Source organism: Schistocerca gregaria, chromosome 1, assembly GCF_023897955.1.
Source record: "Schistocerca gregaria isolate iqSchGreg1 chromosome 1, iqSchGreg1.2, whole genome shotgun sequence".
NCBI classification, from domain to species: domain Eukaryota; kingdom Metazoa; phylum Arthropoda; class Insecta; order Orthoptera; family Acrididae; genus Schistocerca; species Schistocerca gregaria.
In genome coordinates this window covers 782,781,739-782,808,430 of record NC_064920.1, presented here as the reverse complement: position 1 = coordinate 782,808,430, position 26,692 = coordinate 782,781,739, and the positions used below count along the sequence as shown (strand labels likewise).

Sequence of the window (26,692 nt, the reverse complement as noted above, 5' to 3'; positions counted from 1 at the left end):
TGCTCCATGGATGATCTGCACTCTAGACTTGGAAGATGACATCCTTGTCACATAGAAGGGAACCCAAGAACAAGTACTCGAAATAATACCTATACCTTATGCTTAGGGCTATCATACGTTCTCATTTATGCAGACATGTCAGCATTTTAGACTTTTGATGTAGTGTCAGTGCACTTTTTACGATTTCTACAAATGTCCGCATTTTTTAGTTTCATGAAAGAAGAACTGTTAATTTTTGTTTTCATCTTGTATCATGAACAATTTATATACTTTTTTATTTTGGTTATTGAATTACATCTTTATTTATTTATTTGTCCATATAAAGCTCTTTTTAAGTACATATATTGTACATAGGATATTGGACAGAAAACTTTTTTAGCTATTGGATTTTCAAATGTCAAACATTAATTTTATAAATTTTTATGACAAATTGGATCTATACAGTTAATAATTACAAATTTTTGAAATACTGTATATTTATAACTTATTTCTACAATTAAAGATACGAATTACATTTTTTCTTGCATAAGATACTGTGAGACTGAATAGTAGCAGTTTTTCAGAAGGTAGGATGTCACAGACTTTTTAAAGCTTTGTAGTTCAATAAGAGATTTTATAGGTCTTGGTAATCTGTTGTAAAGTTTTGTTCCTGCATGATATACACCTTTTGGGCATAATGTGGTGTTACAATGATTGACATGTATGTCACTGTCTGACCTGGTACTGTAATCATGGACACTTTTGTTTTGAGGAAAAAGGTTTTCTTTTCTCAGTACTCCTTTTTTGACATGCGTGACTACTTCCAGTATATAAATGCAGGGAAGGGGTAGGATCTTTAGATCTTTAAAGAAAGGTTTGCATGATTTTCTGCTGCTCACTTGTTTCACTATTCTTATAATTGCCTTTTGTTTCCTGAAAACTGTTATGGCCTGATGTACATTTCCCCAGAAAATGATACCGTACTTCAGTATTGAATGTACACGAGCAAAGTATACAGCCCTAACTGTTTCTGCACTAGTACTGTTGCAGAGAATTCTTACCACATAGCTCATTTTTCTAGTTTTGAATTTAGGGCTGTGATATGAGTGTTCCATTTAAGATTTTCCTGGATATGAATCCCAAGAAATTTAGTTTCATTGACAGAACTAATGTTTTGGTTATCTATACATATTACAGGTTGTGCCGGATTTTTATTTTGATCAGTGTGGACATTCATGAGTACCGTTTTTTGGGGATTAACTATTAGCCTGTTTGTAGTAAACCATTCAGACACTCCTTTTGTAATATCTTTTGCAGATGCAGTAACATTTTCTTCATTATTCCCTTCAATCAATAGACTGGTGTCATCTGCAAACAGTACTGGTTCAGAATCCCTAACGTGTGATGGAAAATCATTTGCTTAAAGTCCGTCAGTCAGTTAGACTTTTGAACTGCAAAAGCTTTTTTAAATATTTGTATCAACAAAAGGAACTTTTAAAAATGATTCAGTTAGATGACAAATACACATGAGACATGGGCTCTAAAGTAATGTAGGCCTGTCTGATGTGTGAAATATTTTTTTCTTTTGTTTGCTTCATGCATAATATAGCCATTTAGCGACATAAAATTGAAATAATACTGTTTCATTTAGCAGTTATAAAGGGGTTAGTTCGGATCACGACAGGAACGTGGCCTGTCACTGCTTTATGGCAATAGTGCTTTCATACAGATACGAGGTACGACGATCATACTTTTTTAAGTAAAAAAGAAAAACTCCTACACCACACAGATCAGAGATCATTATCTCCGCCATGAGCGTACCGGGAAGAGGGAGAAATGAAAGTGATCCGATTTTGCTACCAATGGGTGCATTTCGGAACAGAGATTCCTTATCCGAATTTTTATCTACTAAGCCCCTTCTACAACTCTTAGAAGGCTATAATAGGAATTTTGAATCACAGTCTATAAAACAACACGCATGGGGAGCGCACTGCCCGAAAACGCATATTTATTGTTGTTTCGTTAGAATGAAAAAAAAAAATGGTTCAAATGGCTCTGAGCACTGTGGGACTTAACATCTATGGCCATAAGTCCTCTAGAACTTAGAACTACTTAAACCTAACTAACCTATGGACATCACACAACACCCAGCCATCACGAGGCAGAGAAAATACCTAACCCCGCCGGGAATCGAACCCGGGAACCGGGGCGTGGGAAGCGAGAACGCTACCGCACGACCACGAAATGCGGGCGTTAGAATGCGAATATTTATTTTGTGAACAGTTAAATAAAGAAAGAGGTAATTATATATATGTGACATTTAACAAATGTTAGCACCTAAAGTTGTATTGTAACTCCCAAAAAATTCCACCTGTCAAATACCATAGCCGGCGCCAGTGGCTTCGGATCGATTCAATACAGGTTTCCACCCCACACCCCAAGTGGGTAAGGGCGTTGTGTGTAGTAGCGAGAGTGTGTTATGGAGGATCTGATTTTCATGGAAAATGAAATATAGTATGCAAATTGGTGAAATAAATAAATAAATAAAGTGACAAATATATTTATGCATAATGCGTGCCATCAAGTTGCGAAGTTATTCTTAAGAACTGTATGCAAGCAAAAATGGAAACGGAAATAAAAGCGAAAATTGTTGCTTCTGACAAACAATGTTTTAGTGAAAATGCCATTCACGAGCAGATACTGCACATTAAGGTACATTGAATGGGATGCATGTGCATATAAGCATGTGATTTACTGCCAGAGTTTCACTGAAACGTATTGATGTTATTTATATAAAAGTTTAATAATGTCCACCTTCACAAGAGCATGCAGCCCCTTTAATACAATTTCCACGTTTGGTTCAGTTTCTTAAATGAAATTAGTATTACGTAACTGGTATATTCTCACATGAAATGAATTCAGTATTTCGTATCTGGTATATTATGACATCTATATAGGCTTCCGAATTGTTTTACGGCTGCCACTTTATCTTTCACAGGAGAATATTCTTTTGCATTTGTTTTGTACAAAAGTTCTACTTTAGTTGACGAAAAACACTTCGACTGTTATAGTTTTTCTGCACATCATGTTGTGTAGTTTTAACATTGTTTGCGATGCATAAGAAATGCAGCATGGATCAAGTTGCGTTGAACCGTAAAACAGTAAATGCAGCTGAATCTAATATCATGGGTGAATAGCCTATCATGCATAGGTGATAACGTATAAATATATCATAAATAAATTGGATTTAGTTCTCCAGTGAATAGCCCTTGCATTATAATTAGAATCAAAATTTTTATTAATCATAACATACAAAGTCAAATCACAGATCTGATGTACTGAGGACTCGTCAACATTACGTTTACATTTCAATTAAATTTGTATATACAGTATTACAAAAACAATATATCAACATTCCAGTTTACATGTACTACAAATTAATATATAACAAATGCATTTACATAGTGAACATATTTTTACAATCATTTATTTGACACAAAACTTAACACAAGCTTAATTTACAGGTGATGTTTCCTTGCTCAGACTTCCACATCATCATTCATAAATATCCTCAACCTATAAATTCATTGCTTTGTTCAAACTTATGTAGAGAGACAATAGCAATACATCTTTTCAGTTTTTTGCTTTTTCTTGACTTCACTGTTAATGTGTCATTATTATCAAATGTACCATACGAATATCTTTCCCAGTTTAGCATAACAAGATCTGTCTGCATCATTTTTCCACTAACAACATTTTTAAATATGATTCTGCTGTCTCAAATTCTTGATGTGTTTTTTTTCTCCCTTTTCCCCATGTTCAGTTGTTTAATTCATTCATACACATAAGAAGAATTGCACACTACTTGCAATTCACACTAACATAGTGTGTGGCATAGGCCTAATGTTGATCACATTTCTAAACTTTTGTAGTGAGTGGAATGAAAACAGATAGGTGGATATATATCATTCACTACTAATTTAGGGAGAATTGCGAGCTTGTAAAACTTGCACACATTCATGATATTCCAAACAAAACTAGACATTTCTGTTTTTCTTTATGGACTAATATCTTGATGGAAGAATTCACCATCATCACCAAAGACAGTGTTGGATGAATCCTGTTGTGAAACAGAACCTTAGGGATATGGAACAATGTAAGGTATAGCCACTTGTAACAGGAAAGATATGAAGCTGTCTGGATTACTAAGGAACTTTTAGCCATGGTGCTTGGTATGCACTTGTTTTTAGACCTGTGGACAAGTAGTTAGCTATGGAATTGTACTAGTGCTCTGTCAGAAAGTGTCATGTACAAGGTCTGCCACAAAAGCAAACTATAGATGAGGCATTTAAACATTGGAGTTTGTCATATGCCTATAACACCACCATATATATTTCAATTTACATTATTGTTTATAGCAATTTTTTTAGCTAGTCCTTGAAGCAATCCATGAGGTCTTCTGCCAGTACTGAACTGTATTTATTTATTTAACCTGATCAGATTAGGGCCATCAGGCCCTCTCTTACATCGGATCAGTGTTCCACACATGCAGCATTTCACGCATCAGAATTACATCATGACCATAGTTTAAATGAGAAAATTAGCTTACTCTAGTGACAATATGAATAAAGGGTAATGACTAAGACCTAATAAAGTAAATGTGCCAGTATTTTTACAACAGGTGCTATACATACAGATTATGATAAAAGCAATAATAATAACAGTAAAAAAATATAATGATAGACATGACTAAGACCTAATAAATTAAATGCTGGCAGTATTTTTACAGCAGGTGCTATACATACAGTTTATGATAAAAGCAATAATAATAAAAGTAAAAAAAATCAAATAATAATGACAAAAATGAGAAGGATTGGCAATAGTAATGAAGGTTTGTGCAGATGTACATAATATCTTGGTGTGTAAAGTAGATGTTTACTAGTTAAGCTTTTGTGGGAAAGTCTGTCATTACTTACATATTGGGCAAGTTAAATTCATCTGATCAGGATCAGATGAACTCTTATAAAAACTGTAGCATTGGTTACATATTACTCCTAGCTGAGTTTCACAATTGACCAAAGCTTCTACTGGTAATAGAGCTATTTCTTCACACCTCAGCCTAAAGCATCGAAGTTTCAGAAGCATAATGCAGTTTAGAGAAAACTATTACCTGGTACACCATCTGCTTGGTAGTAAACACTTTTTTTGAATAGTGGTGCCCCACAGCTTACATGAATTTCAAGAAGATATCTCATTCCACCTCTCAGCTGTATTAAAAACTTTATAGTTTGGCCGATTTCAAGCCTAGTCCATCACAATGGAAACTGAAAGAGGATAAAAGAACAGTTAATCAGTTTGATAACTTTGTCAAATAAACTTGTCAAAAAATCATAAGAAACAACAAAATATGGTTGCAGGACTTTCAAACATGTTATTGATCCAGTATGGGTTTTCATTTCATAACTGATCTGGCAGGATTCAGTCATGTCATAAATTGAAAGCATTGCACAATATGACATATAATTTCACATTTCCACTATAATAAGAGACAATGTAATAGGGGGTAAACATGACCATTAGGTTGTTTCGTATACCATATTCAGATAATGGAAAATATAGGATGGAATGTAACAATATTATGAAAAGGAAAGTTGCTACTCACCACATAGCAGAAATGCTGAGTCGCAGATAGGCACAACAAAAAGACTGTCACAAGTGTGGCTCCAGCTGTTTCCCATGGTTTGCCTAAATATCTTAAGGTAAATGTTGGGACAATTCTGTAATGACCTCATCAGTGATGAGCCATTTGAACCATAATCATCTTTCCTGCCTGCTCCAGATGTGTGTCAAAGATTGTATTTTCATAGTCTGGAAAGAGAGAAAGAATGGGGAATTGGTTCCAGGATATGTTGTGCAAGCTTTGTCATTTTCTGAGTATATACAGTGAGGCAAAAATTGCCATATGCCATATGGATACTAGAAGCTGTTGAGAAGTTACTCAGTTCTTCAGAAAGAGAATCTCTATTCAGCTTTCAGTATTTTTTCGTTCAATCGGCTTTGTCAAAGGTTACATTAGAATCAATCAGTTATCAGTTACACATAAATTTAAGAACTAAAAGGTTTTCTTTGTCACTGAGGAAAAACATATAATTATTTGTTCTTAGGAATTCAATTGAATAGAATTCATTTTATTTGAGCCAAGTTTTTAATATGAACTTATATTTATTTAGCAGTACTGTATGAGCTGAGTATGGTAACTTATTGAAAATGTTTATGCATAAGTACTTATAGTTATCATGGATTATAGCAACTCTTGAGGAAAGTAAATCCAACAAGTGATTGCTTGTAGTATTGTGTAAATGCATGCCACATCTTATGTTGAATTTTCCCTGATTTTCAATAGAATACATTAAGCTGTTATATACATACAGGCTAAAGTGCTATGATTATTCTGAGACTGTTCAGATGTGCGAGCTGGAGTTGGATTGTCATCTGTATCAGATGTGATCACTGGTAGTGAAAATAAATATATGTCCCTTAAGACAAGCCAAAGAGTTGAAATTAAAATGTGATGGGATAAAACATTTGCTTCATATGATTAGAATGACCAAAATGTGTATGGTTGAATGGGTAATATACTGTAGATGAAACATTTGATTCCACATTTCATCATATTCTGACCCCTTCCAGTTGTTACATGTGTACAACATTTCAACTGCAAGTAACCTGACCTAGCTGGGAGAATCAGCATAAGGTTTGTAAATAACCATTGTCTACAGGAAAACATAACAAGATTCAATGAAAATTTAACAAGAAAAGTAACTGAAAACAATAAGATTCTTAAAAAGAAAAAGAAAAAATTGCAACACATGAAACAGCATGCTTATCAATATGTTCCAGACTTTGCACATAAAAACATGGTTTTCCAGGGCCCATACTTCAGGCTCTGTTGGTGATACAAAGGCATGCCCTTGTACTATAAACCATTTGTATTCCCAACAGAAGAATCGTCATAGTATCACCATCCTACAGTAAGGGTTTAAGTATTAATATTACACACTACTTTCAGTTTAGGCAAATGTAGCAAATTGGTTGCAACTTTTTTTTATGTGATCTGTGGTGCAGCTTGTGGAGGTGCCATTAGTTCATGTGCAGTTCCTTAGAAAACCTGAAAAAAAAATATTTTATGTATTTTTTGTAGCAAAACCAAGTTGTGGTGTCCAAGACGGCTTTGCAGAGCAGATGACTGAAATTTTTACAATAATCTCCTAAGACCTGCCTTAAACAACCTATAAAATTGTCTTGATATCTTTATCTGTTTCTGAGATATAGATGTTTGATGTTATCTTATGCTTACATGTAAAATCTGTAGTGTATAAAGTGATGCAGCAAAAAGGAATATGCTACAAAATGTGTCTGTTATCATTATGTTGGTATGGGAACTGCATGTTGTAGTACTAAAGTATACACAAAAACCTTTTTGCACATAAAATCTGGTCTGAGGTGTACAATTAGTTTTGTGTTATTTCAAATTCATGGAAGTAAACTATCAAAATTTTACTCACCAATACATTTCTTTTCATTTGAGTGACTACCCTGTTGCAACAGGGAGAAGAAGGGAACCAGTGGAATAATGCTCCTCTCAGAGCACAAAAAATTTGAATATTTTCCTGTTTATTTAAAAGACTGACTAAAAAGTGGGATTTTGGCTGCCTCATTCAACCTTCTTCAGCACCTTTAAAAATATTGGAATGCAAAAATTTGCACTTTTGATGCTGAGAGAGAAGAAGGCAGTGGCAGTCACAAAGAGACAGAAAAGTAACAAATGCTGCTTGTGTTATAGAAAGAAAGAAGGAAATAAAGGCAGTGTGGCAGAAAGAAAGGGGCACAGTGGCAGCAGAACATAGTTGGTAGTGAGAGAACAGTGTTAGGTAAAGAGTGAAGAAGACAGTGCCAGTGGGAGAGGAATAGAGAGGAGGACACATTGGATGTGTTTGAAAACTAGTGATAATGAGAGACAGAGTCTATGACAGTGACAACGAGGAGGAGATAGTGACAGTAAGAAGAGACAGCAGCAGTGAGATAGAATGAAAGAGATAGTAGCAGAAAGAGAGAGCAATGGGGAGACAGTGACGGTGAGAGAAGACAGAAGCAGTAGGACACAATGAAGGAGACTGGCTGTGAGACAGGTGACAGTGACAGTTTGGCAGACACAAAGGGATAATGGCAATGAGTTGGGCTGAAAGAATGAATCAAAATGGGCAAACGAGAGTGGTTGGGTGTGAATGACTTACAGCAATGGACTAGTGGATGTGAGTGAGTTACGGTTAGGTGAGCTTGTGAGAGTTAGAGGTGACTTGCATATTGAAAGGAGTGCGGATATGTTCACATGCCAAAATTTTTGGGAAAATTTTTAAGGGAGCTGTGGGAGGTAAAATGAAGCATCTGGCACCCCACTCTTCAGTCAGTTTTTTGTAAATAAACAGGAACATACTTGCATTTTTTGCACTCAGGTAGGAGCATTTACCTATTGGTAAAAAAAAAAATTAAAAAAACCAAGAGAAATACTGGGTAGACAACACATTTCAACAATTAAGATGGCAGATGGACAGAAACTAACAACAAAGAGAAAAGTATTCAAGCATATGAACATTTCTTTACATGTTTTTATAATCAGATGGTTCAAAAATTAATGCCAGATAAGGTGTGAAAAAGCATTTGAGACATAAAGCAAGGAAAAGGTACTTTGAGAGGATGATATATCTACAGCTACATTCTGCAAACCACCATGAAGTGCATGGTAGAGGGCACTTCCTATTATACCGCGTACTAGGGATTGTTACTGTTCCACCCGTGCATGGAGCACAGGAAGAACATTTGCTTACATACATCTGTGCTTGCTGTAATTAATCTAATCTTGTCTTCAGAGTCACTACATGAGCAGTACATAGGGAGCAGTAGTTTATTCCCAGATTCTTCACTTAATACAGATTCTAGAAAAGTTTTAATTAGGCTTTTGTGGATAGTTGGCATCTTTCTTCAAGCATCTGCCAGTTGAGATTTTTCATTATCTCTGTGACTCTCCTAAGGATCAAACAAAACAAACTGCCCTTTATATACATTCTGTATCCCCAGTAGAGGTGTTTAGTATGAGTCCCACACACTAGAGCAATATTCAAAGATGGGTCACTTAAGTGTTTTATAAAGAAACACCTATGAAAACTGATTATATTTTCCTAGTATCCTACAATCAAACATAGTCTGCCACTTGCTCTACCTATAACTGAATCCATGTGATGATACCATTTTGTATCCTTAAAGGGATTTGAATTAGATGACTAATTCCAGTTAGGGTTCATTTTTTCAGACAGTGTTTCATTACCAATTACTGCATCATCTGCAAAAGGTCTGAGCTTACTATTAATATTGCCTGGTAGATCATTAATATACAGCATGATTAGCAAGGGTTTTAACACACTTCCCGGGGAGATGCTTGAAGTTATTTCTACACATCTAGAAGACTGTCCATCCAAGGTAACATGCTATATCTTCCCTTTCAAGAATTTCTCGATCCATTCACAAATTTCATTTGATGCATCTATCATTGTAATTTCCTTAATAAGCAGTAGGGTAGTACCTGCATGTATCTGAATGCTGTGATCTCCATAGCTTTCTGTATGTCAAGTGAGAAAAATGCAGGTTGAGTCTGTACCCTGTTTTTGGAATCCACACTAGCTGACATGAAGGAGGTAATTCTGTTTTAGATAGCTCATTATGTTTGAGCTCAGAACATGTTCTAAGATTGTACAATAGACTAATGTCAAAGATACTCAGAAGTAGTTTTGTGAATTATCTCTGCTACTCTCGTAGATGAGAGTGATCTGTGCTTTCTTCCACCTTTTGGGCTAATTGTTTTGTTCAAGTGATCTACAGTATATTATTGTTAAAACAGGCTAACTCAGTTGCAACTGCTTGTAGAATATGATAGAGATTCCATTGGGCCCTCGAGCCTTGTTCAATTTTTTGGTGATATCAACTATTTATCAGTCTCATTAACACTAATATCCACACTGCCTGACCAAAAAGTGAAGCACCCAGAAGGGGAGTAGGAAACAAAATGAAACTTTGTGGATTGAGAGGGTATGTTATGTTGTTTCAGTGATTTATAATATCAAATCAAATTTTTAAAGAACTTTGCAGTATGGGCCACATATTAGTATGACAGTGCAACCCTCTGGCCTTGGTGCATACACTATTTCAACAGCAAAGGATCTCATAAAGCCATTGTATCCTCTCCTGCAGTAACGTGGCCCACAGCTGTCATTAAATGGTCCATGAGATTCGGAATGCTGACACTGGGATAGAGTAAACATCCGAGCTGGTCCCACTCATGTTCTATTGGGGACAGATCTGGGGATCTTGCTGGCCATGGGAGTGCATCAACATCAGAATGACAGTTCATAGAGACATGTGCCACATCCAGTCCTGGATTGAAGCCTTTTTAGCAGGGAGGACACAGCATGTTTCCTTTGGTGGAGAGTCGTCATCAGATGTAGAAGTAATTTCGGGTGTGCCCCAGGGAAGTGTGTTGGGACCCTCGCTGTTCATGTTGTATATTAATGACCTTGCAGACAATATTAATAGTAAAACCAGGCTTTTGCAGGTGATGCACTTTCCTATAATGAAGTACTGTCTGAAAGAAGCAGTTTAATACTCAGATCTTGGTAAGATTTCATCATGGTGCAAAGATTGGCAACTTGCTGTAAATGTTGCACTACACACACACACACGAAATAAAAACTTAGTATCCCTTGATTATAATATCTGTGAGTTACTGTTGGAATTGGCCAACTCATACACATACCTGGGTGTAACACTTCGTAGGGATATGACAAGAAATGATCACATGGGTTCAGTTGTGGGTAAAGCAGGTGGTAGACTTCGGTTTACTGGTAGAATACTGTGGAAGTGGACCCTGTCTACAAAGGAGAACAAATCACTCGTGCGACTGGTTCTAGAATACTGTTTAAGTTTATGGGACGCATACCAGATACACATAGGAGTATTGAACATATACAGAGAAGGGCAGCACAAATGGGCACAGATTTGTTTAATCTTTGGGAGAGTGTCACAGAGATACTGAAGGAATTGAACTGGAGACTCTTGAAGATAGATGTAAACTGTCCTGAGAAAGACCATTAACAGACATTCAAGAACCAGCTTTAAATGGTTACTCTAGGAATATATTACAATCTCCTATGTATCACCCACATAGGAAATATGAGCCTAAAATTAGAATCATTACTGCATGTGCAGAGGCATTCAAGCAGCCATCCTTCCTGTGCCTCATACATGAATGGAATAGGAACAAACCCTAGTAACTTGTACGATGGGAAGTATCCTCTGCCATGCACCTCACAGTAATTTGCAGAGTAAAGATGTAGATGTAGATATGGTCAAGCATTGTCATGTTGAAAAGTGGTGCCACGGCACTGTCACATGAGAGGAAAAACATGAGGATGCAGGATTTGCATAATGTACTGTTACGCGTTAAGAGTTCCCTCAGTCACTATCAGCCATGACCTGGAAGTCATGCCAGGAGTGACACTGCTGTGAAACATTAGAAGAATGAGACCCCTTCCCAGGTCAGCACCATACTCACTGACAATGGTCACTTGGGGTAGTGCAGAATCACAATTCATCGTTGAACACAGTGTGATTCTGTTCGTCAGAAGTCCATGCTTTCTGGTGACAGGAACCACTCCAAACACAGCCATTTGTGTTGTGGTGTTAACAGCAGCCTATGCGTGGGCTGGTAGTTCCTTAGTCCAGCTGCTGCTATCCTCCATGCAATAGTGTGGAATGATAAAGACTGTTGCAGAGCATCTATTACTTTTTCTCAGATTGCAGGCACAGATGTGGAAAGTTATGGAGTGCTTGGTGCACTGATTCTCCCTTATGGGGTCAGACATAGTCGACCAGAACCTTGAAAAATGAGTATACCTCGCTTTCCCATGCAGTCAAACATGGTGTTACTGTCACATCTGAATGCCCCAAAAATCTGGATATTGCACAATTCAACCAGCAGACCAAATGGAGACTGACTATGAGGTGCCTTCCAAATTCTGCCAAGTGCTGATCATCGTGTCTCACGTGAGTACACTGCATCTCCGTCTCCATCACAGTGATCACCCAGCATATAACAGTGTTCATGGCCCTTATATACTCTACCAGACCTGGTAAGAACACTAATGAAGTTTGGTCACAATTCTACCTATCACAGAGAATTATAACACTAATCATTTCATACCCGCCATTGTTGGTACATGCGCAAAGTTACATTCATGTCAGATCATGTCTTCTTGGCGCTTCAGCTGTTTTGTCAGGCTGCGTGTATTACTTATCTGTGGTGTGTTATGCATATTTAACTGGGTCAGTACTTCTGTATCTTCCTTTGTAAAGGAACATTTGAAAATGGAGTTTTTGATTTTGATTTGAGTTCCAGCATCCTCCATCTGGATGCAGGCTTTAGTACCACTGACAGCCTTCATTTATAACCAAAATTTCCTGGGGTTTTGTAGATGTTTCTTGACAAGATTCTCTGACTGTAGTCATTGAAGGTTTCACATATTGCCTTCTTGACAGCCAAACACATTTCCTTTAGCATTAACCTATCTACATCCCTAGGCTTTGTGCAGTAGTCACTGTTTATTTAGATGTTTCTTTACAGAGACCTATGTACCATGGAAGGCCCTTCCCATCACGAACTGTTCTGCTAAGTACATATGTCTCTAGTGCTTGCCCAGCTACTCTTTAGTGACAGTTCCTATACATACTCCTCCCAGAGCTAATCATTTCAAGTTCCTCCTTGAGATATGACTTTAACTTCAAACTGAGCATACTAATTCTCTTTTAATTTCTGGTTCTGTTATGTTGCAAGTATTCCGTTTCCTTTAAAAAGAGAACTGAAGCAATTAACACCCAACAAAGAGATATATGTTATGACAGGAGAAAACCTTGGATAACATTTCCTGATTTTCTGGAGCTACTTGGAACTTAACGTTTTTCAAGGCTGTTATTAATAACAAAAACAAACTCATGGAACAAAATTGAAAATAGTGGAAGCTAATGATAAAAAGCAAACTGTATACACCCCTGCAGAAATGGAAAACTGAGTTAGATAACAAAATATACAGAGTGAGTATAATTAAAGTTAAACTTTCAAACTGCTGTAGAAATAACATGACTGGTCAGAATGACATCAAATTGCAACGGAATATTATCGGTGAAGGTGGAAAACGTGTGGCAGAACAAAAATAAATAGTTCCAAAATGTAGCAATAGATATTCGCTGTAAGCATCATAATTTAATAGTGGTCGGCTACAAATGACAAATGAATCAGACAGCAATGCCTAAGGTGTACGTTTGGCGTTAAACAAACTGTACTACTCAGTGTGCGTGGATGTACAGGTGTGATATTGTTAGTTATGTAAGCCCATCCACCATGGCAATGTCATATCACATGGGATGGTAAAATTGTTTTTTATTGTCCTGAGGCCAAAAACATATAAAAAGCATGAATCACATCGATTTCTAATTGTCCTGAGGCCAAAAACTGCATAAAAAGCATCAATTAAAAAAATCTGATTATTAATTTCCATGTGACTGGCACAAATCATGTTCAATATGCTGTCAACTGTTTTCTGCAACAAGTTCCACAAATGACTGAAGTGTTTCCAGGGTCGCATTCAGAACGTGTTGCCCAATGCATGTCTTCAATGCAGCCAAAAGTAAGGGATTAAGATCAGGTGATTGGGATGGCCAGGCTGTGGGGAAATGGCAGCCGATAATTCTAGAATTACCAATGACAGTACAGGTAACAGGACTGGAAGCACTTGTCTCTTTTAAAAAATATGGCCCTGTGATAAATGATGGCATAAACCCACACCACTCAGTGACGTTTTTAGGATGAAGTGGTACTGGTTGATTTGCATGTAGATTTTCCATTGCCCAATTTCAACAATTCTGTGTATTGACATATCCTGTTGATGGAGGTGGGCTTTGCCTGTCCACAAATCTTCCATGGCCAATGATTGTCAACCTCCCTGTGAGCAAATCCCTGTGAGATGGTCTCTCTTGGGGGCAGGTCAACAGGAAGCAATGTGTGTACATGGGTAGTTTTGAATGGATAGCAAAGAAGGATGTTTCGGAGGATTTTACGCACCGTGCTCACAGATATGTCCAATATTTGGGCAATTCTCCATGCACTACATGTTTACACACCATCACGCATCTCCTCCTGCATTGCTATGGCCATTGCTTCCACTGATGTTGAAAATGTTCATTTCCCCCCTCTACCAGGTTGCACACCAACAGAACCCATCTTTTCTAATCATTTTCTCCACAGCCACAGCAGTCATCGGACCAATGCCTTTTTTTCAAACCCTTCAGTGTCTGGAACTTCTGCAGAGCGACGTGTGCACAGTCATCATTCTTGTAATACAGCTTTACAAGCAGAGTGTGATCCCGCATTGAGACAGTCATGGCGAATGTCGCAGACACGAAAGGAGGAAAATCCATGTTTATATCAACTTCAGTGGGTCGTGCACATGACAGGTGTTTTCATTTATGTATTCTGACACATACAGAACCTTCTATTGATGAATTTTCACACTATTTTTTTCTTCTGCCATACGTTTTCCCCCTTCTCCGATAATATTCTGTTACAATTTGATGTCATTCTGACCATTGGTGTTATTACTACAGCATTTTGAAAGTTTATCTTTAATTATAATCACCCTGTATATCCCAGAAACTGTAACTCATTAGACTTATGACAAAATATATTATACACAACACCTGAAACTCTGAAAATCCTCAAATTATACATGTATCCATGTAAACATATAATGAAATTTGTTGTGAACAAGATTTTTTCATGGCTAAACTAAGACCATAATTGTATAAAGCACAATGCTTTAATGAGAATGGTTAAAGCTGGAAAAGTGTAATACAAAAATCGAATCTGTAAAATTATGAATGAAATGTCTGTGGTGGAAGACAGTTCTCAAATACTGAATTGAAGTTTTGCTTCATCAGAAACGAGACAGATGTCTGTCAACCTACTCTCCATACTGTATAAGATAATCAATGAAAACACAAAACACTGTTGTAATAGTCTACAATATTCATAATTTTATTTTACAGACTGGTTTTCAGCTTTTACGCCATCCTCGGGTACAAATATAAATGTATGTGGCAGTGGAATTTTTGTAAGATCAAAGATTTTGAACTAGTGCATCTATGAAGTATCTCACAAGTTTTGAAACATGGCAGTTGTTAATGTTTAATTTATGACTAAAATGGGAGAAATTCAGTTGACTTAGTGATAAAGTTAAATATGCCCAATTCCACCATAGTGCCAGGCTATATTGTCAGCAGCTTATTCACTAAAACAGCATGAGTCAAAAAGGACTTTACAACTTTGGAATGATATAAAAATTTATTGTGATAACTTACGAGAGGCAGTAGACATGTCATTTTGTAGCAAACAACTCCAAGTTTCACATAAAAGTGTCATGTGTGATTTTGGTTTGATGTGACTACCATTTGTGATACAGCAAGCATCCCACTGGTAATCAGTTTCGTTCCACACTTGTTGCAGAACATTGGGTGTAACCTGTACAACGGCACTCTAGATTCGATGTTTCATGTCAGCTAAACTGTCTGGTAGGGGAGGAACATACATATGGTTTTTAATGAAACCCCACAGAAAGAAATCCAGTGTTGTCAAGTCTGGGGAGCAAGGTAACCATGTGATTGGCCCTTCAAGGTCCATCCACAGACTTAGGGAACAATTATTGGAAACCTTGAACTTCTAAGAGGAAATGAGATGGTGCGCCATCTTGCTGGTAATAAACCCTTCCATTTTGGTCATCTTCTTCAATCTGAGGAACTAAAACTTTTTCATGCATATCCAATACATAATACTAGTGACAGTTTCCTCCACAAAGAAGAAAGAGCCATACATTACTTAGTGGCAGAATGGGGTACTGATGCACTACGTGAATCAAACTTGAGAATGATTACTATAAAATGATACATGTACTAACTCTATCTCAATAAATTTCTATAACATGAACCATGGACCTTGCCGTTGGTGGGGAGGCTTGCGTGTGCAAGCACAACGGAGGGGTATCTGTTGAGAGGCCAGACAAACGTGTGGTTCCTGAAGAGGGGCAGTAGTTGCAGGGGCAACAGTCTGGATTATTAACTGATCTGGCCTTGTAACACTAACCAAAACGGCCTTGCTGTTGTGGTACTGCGAACAGCTGAAAGCAAGGGGAAACTACAGCCGTAATTTTTCCCGAGGGCATGCAGCTTTACTGTATGGTTAAATGATGATGACGATCTTGGGTAAAATATTCCAGAGGTAAAATAGTCCCCCATTCGGATCTCCGGGCAGGGACTACTCAAGAGGACGTCATTATCAGGAGAAAGAAAACTGGCATTCTACGGATTGGAGCGTGGAATGTCGGATCCCTTAATCAGGCAGGTAGGTTAGAAAATTTGAAAAGGGAAATGGATAGGTTAAAATTAGATATAGTGGGAATTAGTGAAGTTCGGTGGCAGGAGGAACAAGACTTCTGGTCAGTTGAATACAGGGTTATATATACAAAATCAAATATGGGTAATGCAGGAGTAGGTTTAATAATGAATAAAAAAAATAGGAGTGTTGGTAAGCTAATACAAACAGCATAGTGAATGTAGTGGCCAAGATAGACATGAAGCCCATGCCTACTACAGTAGTACAAGTTTAAATGCCAACTAGCTCTGCAGACGACGAAGAAATTGAAGAAATGTATGATGAGATAAAGGAAATTATTCAGGTAGTGAAGGGAGACGAAAATTTAATAGTCATGGGTGAATGGAATTCTAGAGTAGGAAAAGGGAGAGAAGGAAACATAGTAGGTGAATATGGATTGGGGCTAAGAAATGAAAGAGGAAGCTGTTTGTTAGAATTTTGCACAGAGCATAACTTAATCATAGCTAACACTTGTTTCAAGAATCATAAAAGAAGGTTGTATACATGGAAGAATCCTGGAGATACTAAAAGGTATCAGATAGATTATATAATGGTAAGACAGAGATTTAGGAACCAAGTTTTAAATTGTAGGAAATTTCCAGGGGCAGATGTAGACTCTGACCACAATCTATTGGTTATGAACTGTAGATTAAAACTGAAGAAATTGCAGAATTTAAGGAGGTGGGATCTGGATACACTGAAAGAACCAGAGGTTGTACAGAGTTTCAGGGAGAGCATAAGGGAACAATTGACAGGAATGGGGGAAAGAAATACAGTAGAAGAAGAGTGGGTAGCTCTGAGGGACGAAGTAGTGAAGGCAGCAGAGGATCAAGTAGGTAAAAAGACGAGGGCTAGTAGAAATCCTTGGGTAACAGAAGAAATATGGAATTTAATTGATGAAAGGAGAAAATATAAAAATGCCAGTATATGAAGCAGGCAAAAAGGAATACAAACGTCTCAAAAATGAGATCGACAGGAAGTGCAAAATGGCTAAGCAGTGATGGCTAGAGGACAAATGTAAGGATGTAGAGGCTTATCTCACTAGGGGTAAGATAGATACTGCCTACAGGAAAATTAAAGAGACCTTTGGAGAAAAGAGAGCCACTTGTATGAATATCAAGAGCTCAGATGGAAACCCAGTTCTACGCAAAGAGGGGAAAGCAGAAAGGTGGAAGGAGTATATAGAAGGTCTATACAAAGGCAATGTACTTGAGGACAATATTATGGAATAGAAAAGGATGTTGATGAAGATGAAATGGGAGATACAATACTGCGTGAAGAGTTTGATAGAGCACTGAAAGACCTGAGTCGAAACAAGGACCCGGGAGTAGACAACATTCCATTAGAACTACTGATGGCCTTGGGAGAGCCAGTCCTGACAAAACTCTACCATCTGGTGAGCAAGATTTACTAGACAGGCGAAATACCCTCAGACTTCAAGAAGAAAATAGTAATTCCAATCCCAAAGAAAGCAGGTGTTGACAGATGTGAAAATTACCAAACTATCAGTTTAATAAGTCACATCTGCAAAATACTAACGCGAATTACTTACAGTCGAATGGAAAAACTGGTAGAAGCCGACCTCGGGGAAGATCAGTTTGGATTCTGTAGAAATGGTGGAACACGTGAGGCAATACTGACCATACGACTTATCTTAGAAGAAAGATTAAGGAAAGGCAAACCTACATTTCTAGCATTTGTAGATAATGTTGATTAGAATACTCTCTTTCAAATTCCCGAAGGTGGCAGGGGTAAATACTGGGAGCGAAAGGCTATTTATAATTTGTACAGTAACCAGATGGCAGTTATAAGAGTTGAGGGGCATGAAAGGGAAGCAGTGGTTGGGAAGGGAGTGAGACAGGGTTGTAGCCTCTCCCCGATGTTATTCAATCTGTATATTGAGCAAGCAGTAAAGGAAACAAAAGAAAAATTCGAAGTAGGTACTAAAATCCATGGAGAATAAATAACAACTTTGAGGCTCGCCGATGACATTGTAATTCTGTCAGAGACAGCAAAGGACTTGGAAGAGCAGTTGGATGGAATGGACAGTGTCTTGAAAGGAGGGTACAAGATGTACATCAACAAAAGCAAAACGAGAATAATGGAATGTAGTCGAATTAAGTTGGGCGATGCTGCGGGAATTAGATTAGGAAATGAGACACTTAAAGTAGTAAAGGAGTTTTGCTATTTGGGGAGAAAAATAACTGATGATGGTCGAAGTAGAAGAAAAGTCTCTCTGAACGTAGCCAGAAGGCATAAATCCAAGAAGTTTAAAACATCATTTTATCTGCATAACACTACTGGACTGTTTTTGACCAAAGTTAATGACAGAACTTAGCTTAGGAGAAGAGAAGAGTGGAATACACAAAATCACTTGTAATTGTGGCAAATTTCACAAAGGTCAGTCTAGTAGGGCAATGTGTGCTTGCTTGAAGAAACACCATATAAGTTGGAAACTTAGAAATAGAGACTCTACTTTCACAGACCACCTGCTTAAAGAATGCTGAAGTTACAAGGTGTGACATGAAGTCTTATATGACATCAATAAAAGGAGGAAGATGAACCATCTTGAAATAATGCAAATTAATAAACATATGGCCATTTGCACTCCAAGTTTAGTACTGAGTGACCAGACACAGTTGCCTTACTCCCCACTTCTGACAGCAGATACTACTCATAATCCCATCCAGGCCATGTTGTGGATTATCCCTCCTACTCATATGTCCCAATGTTCCAGTCACCACAGTTTCATTTGTAATATTGGGCCTGTTAAGGATAAGATTATCCTGTTCAGCCATTCCCTTGGAGCATGTCATCAATGTTTATTGTCCTGAGAACAATTTTGTAGTTTATTATATAATTCATTATTTAATGGGTCACATTTTGTCTTGGTTAAATAGTTTTACATCACATTTTCACATAAAGATTTCTTGTTTTAGTCATAAATCAAACATTGATTCTTTGGAAACCAGATGAGATACTTTGTAGAAGTGCTTATTTAAAATCTTTGATTCTACAAAACTTTCACAGCCACACATACACACATCAAAAAAAGTTTTGCATCACCTCAGTTCTGAGTGTTCCGGAACCTCTACAGAAAATTGAAATAGAGATCAACATAAACATCATTCCTGCCCTTTTTATTGGTCATGAAAACCACACATTGCATGTTGTGCCACCACACAGCGAGGCCTTCAGAGCTGTACACACCTGTACCTCTAATACCCAGTAGCATGTTCTCTTGCATTGATGCATGCCTGTATTCGTCATGGCATACTATCCCCAAGTTCATCAAGGCACTGTTGGTCCAGATTTTCCCACTCTTCAACAGCGATTTGGCATAGATCCCTCAAAGTGGTTGGTGGGTCATGTTGTCCATAAACAGCCCTTTTCAAACTATCCCAGGCATGTTCGATAGGGTTCATGTCCGGAGAACATGCTGCCCACTCTAGTCAAGCGATATTGTTATCGTGAAGATTCACAAGAGGTGCACGATGGGGACGCAAATTGTTGTCCATGAAGATGAATGCCTCGCCAATATGCTGCCGATATGGTTGTACTATTGGCCAAAGGATGACATTCATATATTGTATAGCCATTACAGCACCTTGCATGACCACCAGCTGTGTATGTCGGTCCCACATAAAGCCACCCCAAAACAGCAGTTAACCTCCATCTTGCTGCACTCTCTGGACTGTGTGTCTAAGGTGTTCAGCCTGACTGGGTTGCCTCCAAACATGTCTCTGATGATTGATTGAAGGCACATGCAACACTGTGTGTGGTTCAGAGTGGAGTTATTTACTCAGATGCAGAGATTTTCTGCAAGCTCTCATATGACATACAGCAAGAAATTGGGAATTCCTGCCAGTCCAAAACAAAATTAAAAACATAACTCACTAGAAACTCTTTCAACAAAGTATATGAGTTCAAAAACTGAAAAATTTTGTTAGCTACACGACAAGACCAGTGATCATCGTAAAGCTGCATACGAAGTAGTAATGAACTGTAAACAAGAGTCAGTGTTCGCAGATGAAGTAATTATTTTCTTTGAAAAATGGTAGTGTAATTAAGTAAAGATTAATAAGGACTTGGATAGATAAAAATTTACTCACCAGGCAGCAGCAGGAGAACACACAAATGACAGTTATTACAGTTTGCAAGTTTTTGGGACCAGTGACTCCTTCTTCTGGCAGAAGGGTTGAAGGAGAAGGAGGCGGCATGAACGAAAATGGGTATGGTTCAGAAAAGTCGCCCAGAACCCCAGGTCAGGGAGACTTATCGGATGCAATGAGAATGAAAGACTGATTTGATGGGGACTGCACCAGACAAGGTTTGAAAACCAGAGAGCTTAAATGTGGATGACAGGGTAATAGGCAAGACAGAGATTACTGCTAAAACATTGGGAATGAGTTAATAAGAGTGAAAAGCTAAGTGCATTGTATGTGAGAGAGATGGAAGAAGGACAGCAAAAAATAGGCAGGCCAGAAAATGAAAGATGCAGAAAAAAACCTGCTGATCCTACCTAAAAAACAACTAAGGAGTAAACCTCTTATCACTCAGTATTATCCTAGTCTTGAATGTATTAATCAGCTATTTCAACAATGCTATGAATTATTAAAATCATGCCATGAAATGAGGTCCACTCTGTCTGAGATTTTGCCTCCCACACTTAGAATAGCTTTTCATTGCCCTCCCAATGTCCACAATATTCGTGTCAGACTGCTCATACACCAGCTGGTATGAAGCACTGTATAGCCTGATACAGTGACATGACTACCATCAAGTTATCAGCTAGGATGACTGGGCATAGGCAGAGGGTGTATACTAACAACACACAATAGCCTGTTGCAGAGCAAACTCAACAACATGAGAGTTGTGACCTCAGTGCATTTCACATGTGCCATCTGCATTTTCCCCCCAGACACCAGTTTCTCAGAACTCCACAGCTTGGAACTAGCACAACAACATGTCCTTGGCTCTCGGAACACACCTGGCTTTAATTTATGGTAATTTCTTCAGTATTGCCATTTCTTCATGGTACAGTTTTCTACATCTTTCATTTTATTACCTATCCATTTTTTGCCGTCTGCCTCCCGTCTCTATTACATATAATGCACTTAGCTTTTCGCTCTTATTAACCTGTGCATAGTGTTTTAGCAGTAATCTCTGTCTTGCATGTTACTCATTCTTCCGCCTTCAAGCTGTCAGGTTTTCAAATCTCGTCTGGTGCAGTCCTCAAAAATCAGTCTTTCTTTCTCATCTCGTCTGGTAAGTCTTCCCTGGGTGACTTTTCTGAAAGCTACCTCTTTTCCTAAATGTCACCAGTCCTTTTCCTTCACCCCTCTTACTTCTCATTCAATCCTTCTGCCAGAAGAAGGAGCCACTGGCTCCAAAAGCTTACAAACTGTAATACCTTTTATATGTGTGTTGTTCTGTTGCCACTTGGTGATTAGATTTTTTTTATCTACCCAGTTACTCATATTTTCAAAAATTGATTATTTTTGTTGATATAAGTAAATATTAAGGCATAAATCAGAGATAAACAATAGTTTTAGCATAACTGAGGAAGTAGCACCTTTTACATGACAGCAGCTTTCTTTTTAATGTACTGGATTAAATTTAGCTGGCATAAGCATTAATAGAACTAAGCAATATAATGATAATTTACAGTTAATACAGTATGCAGATTAAGTTTCTACAGTCTGCTTGTCTTTTGTCTACCTTGCCTCATTCCACATCCCTTGAGGTTCTCCTTCTTGGTTTGGATATGTGGAACATGATGAATGAATTAATTACTTACTACTATGGGACAGTTTTCTTTCTCTCTTTCCTCCACCTCCAATGTAGTGTTATATTGAGGATCTTTAGTCATAAGGATAACAGCGACTGTTCTGTTGCATCTAATTTTTTCATGTTTCTTCAACGCTATTGATCAGGTGCAGCAATTCAATGAAAGACAGCAGCAATGTTAAAGACAGAGTGCTTCATCTGTCACTATTCAGCAACTGAAAGGGATGTGTGTGCTACACATTGATGACATCATCATGCCTTTTACTTTTGCCTGTGTGACAACCATGCACAAAATGTGCAACATTACTGATCCTATTAAATAAAAAAAATCAGTTGTGAGGTCAAAACATATGGGTGACACAGGTCACCGGGGGGTGTACCTGGGATTGTTGCAGTGTCCCGTGTGTCAAATAGGCCACAGTGCACAGTGTAGCTGATAACACTCAGTTTGCATGTGAGCACTATCAATATATGCTTATAACATCTTGCAGGTCACACGGATTGATAAATGGATCCCAAAACATTGCAATTGGGCATAAGGAAAGATGGCTTGAATTGATGAGTTGCATCATACTTTGGTACATGCTACAGGCACAGTTTGAGTATATCAAAGTATATATCAAAGCAGGTAGAAGACAGCTCTTGCCATCTAAAGGGCACATTTTTAGCTGTGCTGGTGTTAATCCATGGAATGAAATAAGCTCCTGGAATACCATCTACTGTTGCTCACAGATAAAAGAGTCAGAGACTTGGTGGTAGATCATACATATCAGTCCCTTCACATGCAGCTCTCTGTACATTTAACACAACAATGTAGCACCTATTTCCCCAAACTCTATCACAGCAGTTTGATGAACACTGTAGAGGACAGAGATACTTGTCTCATCATGAAGCAGCATGACATTAGTCACACTGAAAATGTGGACTGTGTGAGGTGGCACAGAGTGTAAGACACTACACTTAAATTTGAGAGGAGACAGATTGAAATGCCTGTCCAGCCATCCAGCTTCATGGTTTTCATGTTTTCCCTAAACCTCTTACACTAATGCTAAGATGGTACTTCAAAATGAATATGGCCAGTTTTCCTCCTCATCCTTGTACAACCTGAGCTTGATCACATTAAAAGTGGGTCATTATGCCCTAATCTTCCTTGAGAACAGCTGGAATGCTGAAACTTCCAGGCAGATTAAAACTGTGTCCCAGACTGAGACTCAAATTCGAGCTCTTTATTCGCACGAAGTAATGGCCGCTATCGACAGGGGATCTCAAGTTGATTCCGTATTTCTAGATTTCCGGAAAGCTTTTGACACCGTTCCTCACAAGCGACTTCTAATCAAGCTGCGGAGCTATGGGGTATCGTCTCAGTTGTGCGACTGGATTCGTGATTTCCTGTCAGGAAGGTCGCAGTTCGTAGTAATAGACGGCAAATCATCGAGTAAAACTGAAGTGATATCAGGTGTTCCCCAGGGAAGCGTCCTGGGACCTCTACTGTTCCTGATCTATATAAATGACCTGGGTGACAATCTGAGCAGTTCTCTTAGGTTGTTCGCAGATGATGCTGTAATTTACCGTCTAGTAAGGTCATCCGAAGACCAGTATCAGCTGCAAAGCGATTTAGAAAAGATTGCTGTATGGTGTGTCAGGTGGCAGTTGACGCTAAATAACGAAAAGTGTGAGATGATCCACATGAGTTCCAAAAGAAATCCGTTGGAATTCGATTACTCGATAAATAGTACAATTCTCAAGGCTGTCAATTCAACTAAGTACCTGGGTGTTAAAATTACAAACAACTTCAGTTGGAAGGACCACATAGATAATATTGTCGGGAAGGCGAGCCAAAGGTTGCGTTTCATTGGCAGGACACTTAGAAGATGCAACAAGTCCACTAAAGAGACAGCTTACACTACACTCGTTCGTCCTCTGTTAGAATATTGCTGCGCGGTGTGGGATCCTTACCAGGTGGGATTGACGGAGGACATCGAGAGGGTGCACAAAAGGGCAGCTCGTTTTGTATTATCGCGTTATAGGGGAGAGAGTGTGGCAGATATGGTAAGCGAGTTGGGATGGAAGTCATTACAGCATAGACGTTTTTCGTCGCGGCGAGAGCTTTTTACGAAATTTCAGTCACCAACTTTCTCTTCCGAATGCGAAAATATTTTGTTGAGCCCAACCTACATAGGTAGGAATGATCATCAAAATAAAATAAGAGAAATCAGAGCTCGAACAGAAAGGTTTAGGTGTTCGTTTTTCCCGCTCGCTGTTCGGGAGTGGAATAGTAGAGAGATAGTATGATTGTGGTTCGATGAACCCTCTGCCAAGCACTTAAATGTGAATTGCAGAGTAGTCATGTAGATGTAGATGTAGATGTAGACCTTTGCCTTTCACGGGCAAGTGCTCTGCAGGAGAGCTTCTGTGAAGTCTGGAAGGTAGGAGATGAGGTACTGGCAGAATTAAGGCTGTGAGGATGGAGTCGTGAGTTGTGCTTGGGTAGCTCATGTGGCAGAGCACTTGTCTATGAAAGGCAAAGGTTCCAAGTTTGAATCTCGATCCGGCACACAATTTTAATCAGCCAGGAAGTTTCATATCAGCGCACACTCCGCTGCAGAGTGAAATTCTTAATCTGGAATGCTGCTGAGAGCAGTAATGCATCAGAATGGCTTCCCAATGCTTGCACTGTTTCTGGAGCCCATGTCACAATGAGAGATGGAGCATGCTACAGGCTACTAAGAATATATCTGATTAAGTTACACATTAGTGTTAGTCATAATTCTGACTTTCCTATTTAGTTTTAGCTGAATTCAACTTGTATTTTATGTGATTAATTATACTCTTATAATCACTAAATCACATATGAATGCAGCAGCATTTCTTTGGGAACTGTGTCACTGAGCTGCATGATGGTTATATGACACAGATAACCTTTTACTGGAACAGATAATCTCCCAGAGAACTGTTTCATAATCCAGTTTAGTATGTTATTTTGGATAGTGCTAGTAAGATGACTACATATTTGTATACATGTTCAATAAAGCACTACTGTTGTGACATCCTAAACTCGATAAGTTCTCTGCAAAGGCCAGACAACAAGGAGAATACTAAGTTAATAATAATAATAATAATAATAATAATAAGACATTAGACCATTCTTGCATAGACAACCAAATAACCCACAAGTCGAAACAACAATAACGACTATCAACACAATCATACACAACAAAATAAATGAAAATACAACTATGGTAGAGTTACAACTACTGGTTTATATAGGAGCACTCACTACACTAAATATACACACTAGGCAGAGATCAGAACCAACCAACACAAAGAAGTAACCCACAAAACCAGCATGGCAACACAGGCTACAGATCTGAATAGAAAAACTTAGAAAAGACATCGGACAGCTAACACAATTTATAAGAAATGAAATATCAGACAAAAAACGAAAACGTTAGGTAAAATCTCACAACAAGAAGCGATAGAGCAATTAGATGAAAAGAAGCAAAGATTACAAGCATTGGCCAAACGACTTAGAAGATACAAAAAAAGTGAAAATAGAAGGAAACAAAATCAAACATTCAACACAAACCAAAAGAGATTTTACCAGACAATGGATAACACACACATTAAAACAGACAATCCACCAAACATAACAGATATGGAACACTTTTGGAGCAGCATTTGGTCAAACCCGGTACACCATAACAGACATGCACGGTGGATACAAGCAGAAACAGACACATATGCACGGTGGATACAAGCAGAAACAGGCACATATGCACGGTGGATACAAGCAGAAACAGACACATACAAGATGATACCACAAATGCCTGAAGTGGTAATTTTCCAACATGAAGTCACCCGAGCAATTAATTCTACTCACAATTGGAAAGCCCCTGGAAAAGATAAAATAGCAAATTTCTGGCTAAAGAAGTTCACCTCAACACTTTCACATCTAACTAAATTATTTAACAGTTACATTGCACACCCATACACATTCCCTGATACACTTACACATGGAATAAACTATCTGAAACCTAAAGATCAAGCAGACACAGCAAACCTCAGCTAAATATCGCCCCATAACATGCCTACCAAAAATATACAAAATATTAACTTCAGTCATTGTACAGAAATTAATGACACATACAACACAGAACAAAATTATAAATGAAGAACAAAAAGGCTGTCGCAAAGGAGCACAAGGATGTAAAGAGCAACTGATAATAGATGCAGAAGTGACATATCAAGCTAAAACTAAACAAAAGTCACTACACTACACATACATTGGTTACCAAAAAGCTTTTGATACTGTACCCCATTCATGGTTACTACAAATAT

At 38.1% G+C, this 26,692-nt stretch overlaps 1 protein-coding gene across 1 annotated transcript in view; it reads left to right on the top strand.

Moving 5' to 3' along the window:
- Window positions 1-2,376: 2,376 nt before the first annotated feature.
- LOC126269112 (uncharacterized) overlaps window positions 2,377-26,692 on the top strand; it is a 31,374-nt gene continuing 7,058 nt past the window's right edge. The window contains exon 1 of the mRNA XM_049973967.1: window positions 2,377-2,691. Coding sequence (XP_049829924.1) covers window positions 2,590-2,691 — 102 coding nt within the window. The 5' untranslated portion in view covers window positions 2,377-2,589. The remainder of the gene's footprint in view (window positions 2,692-26,692) is intronic.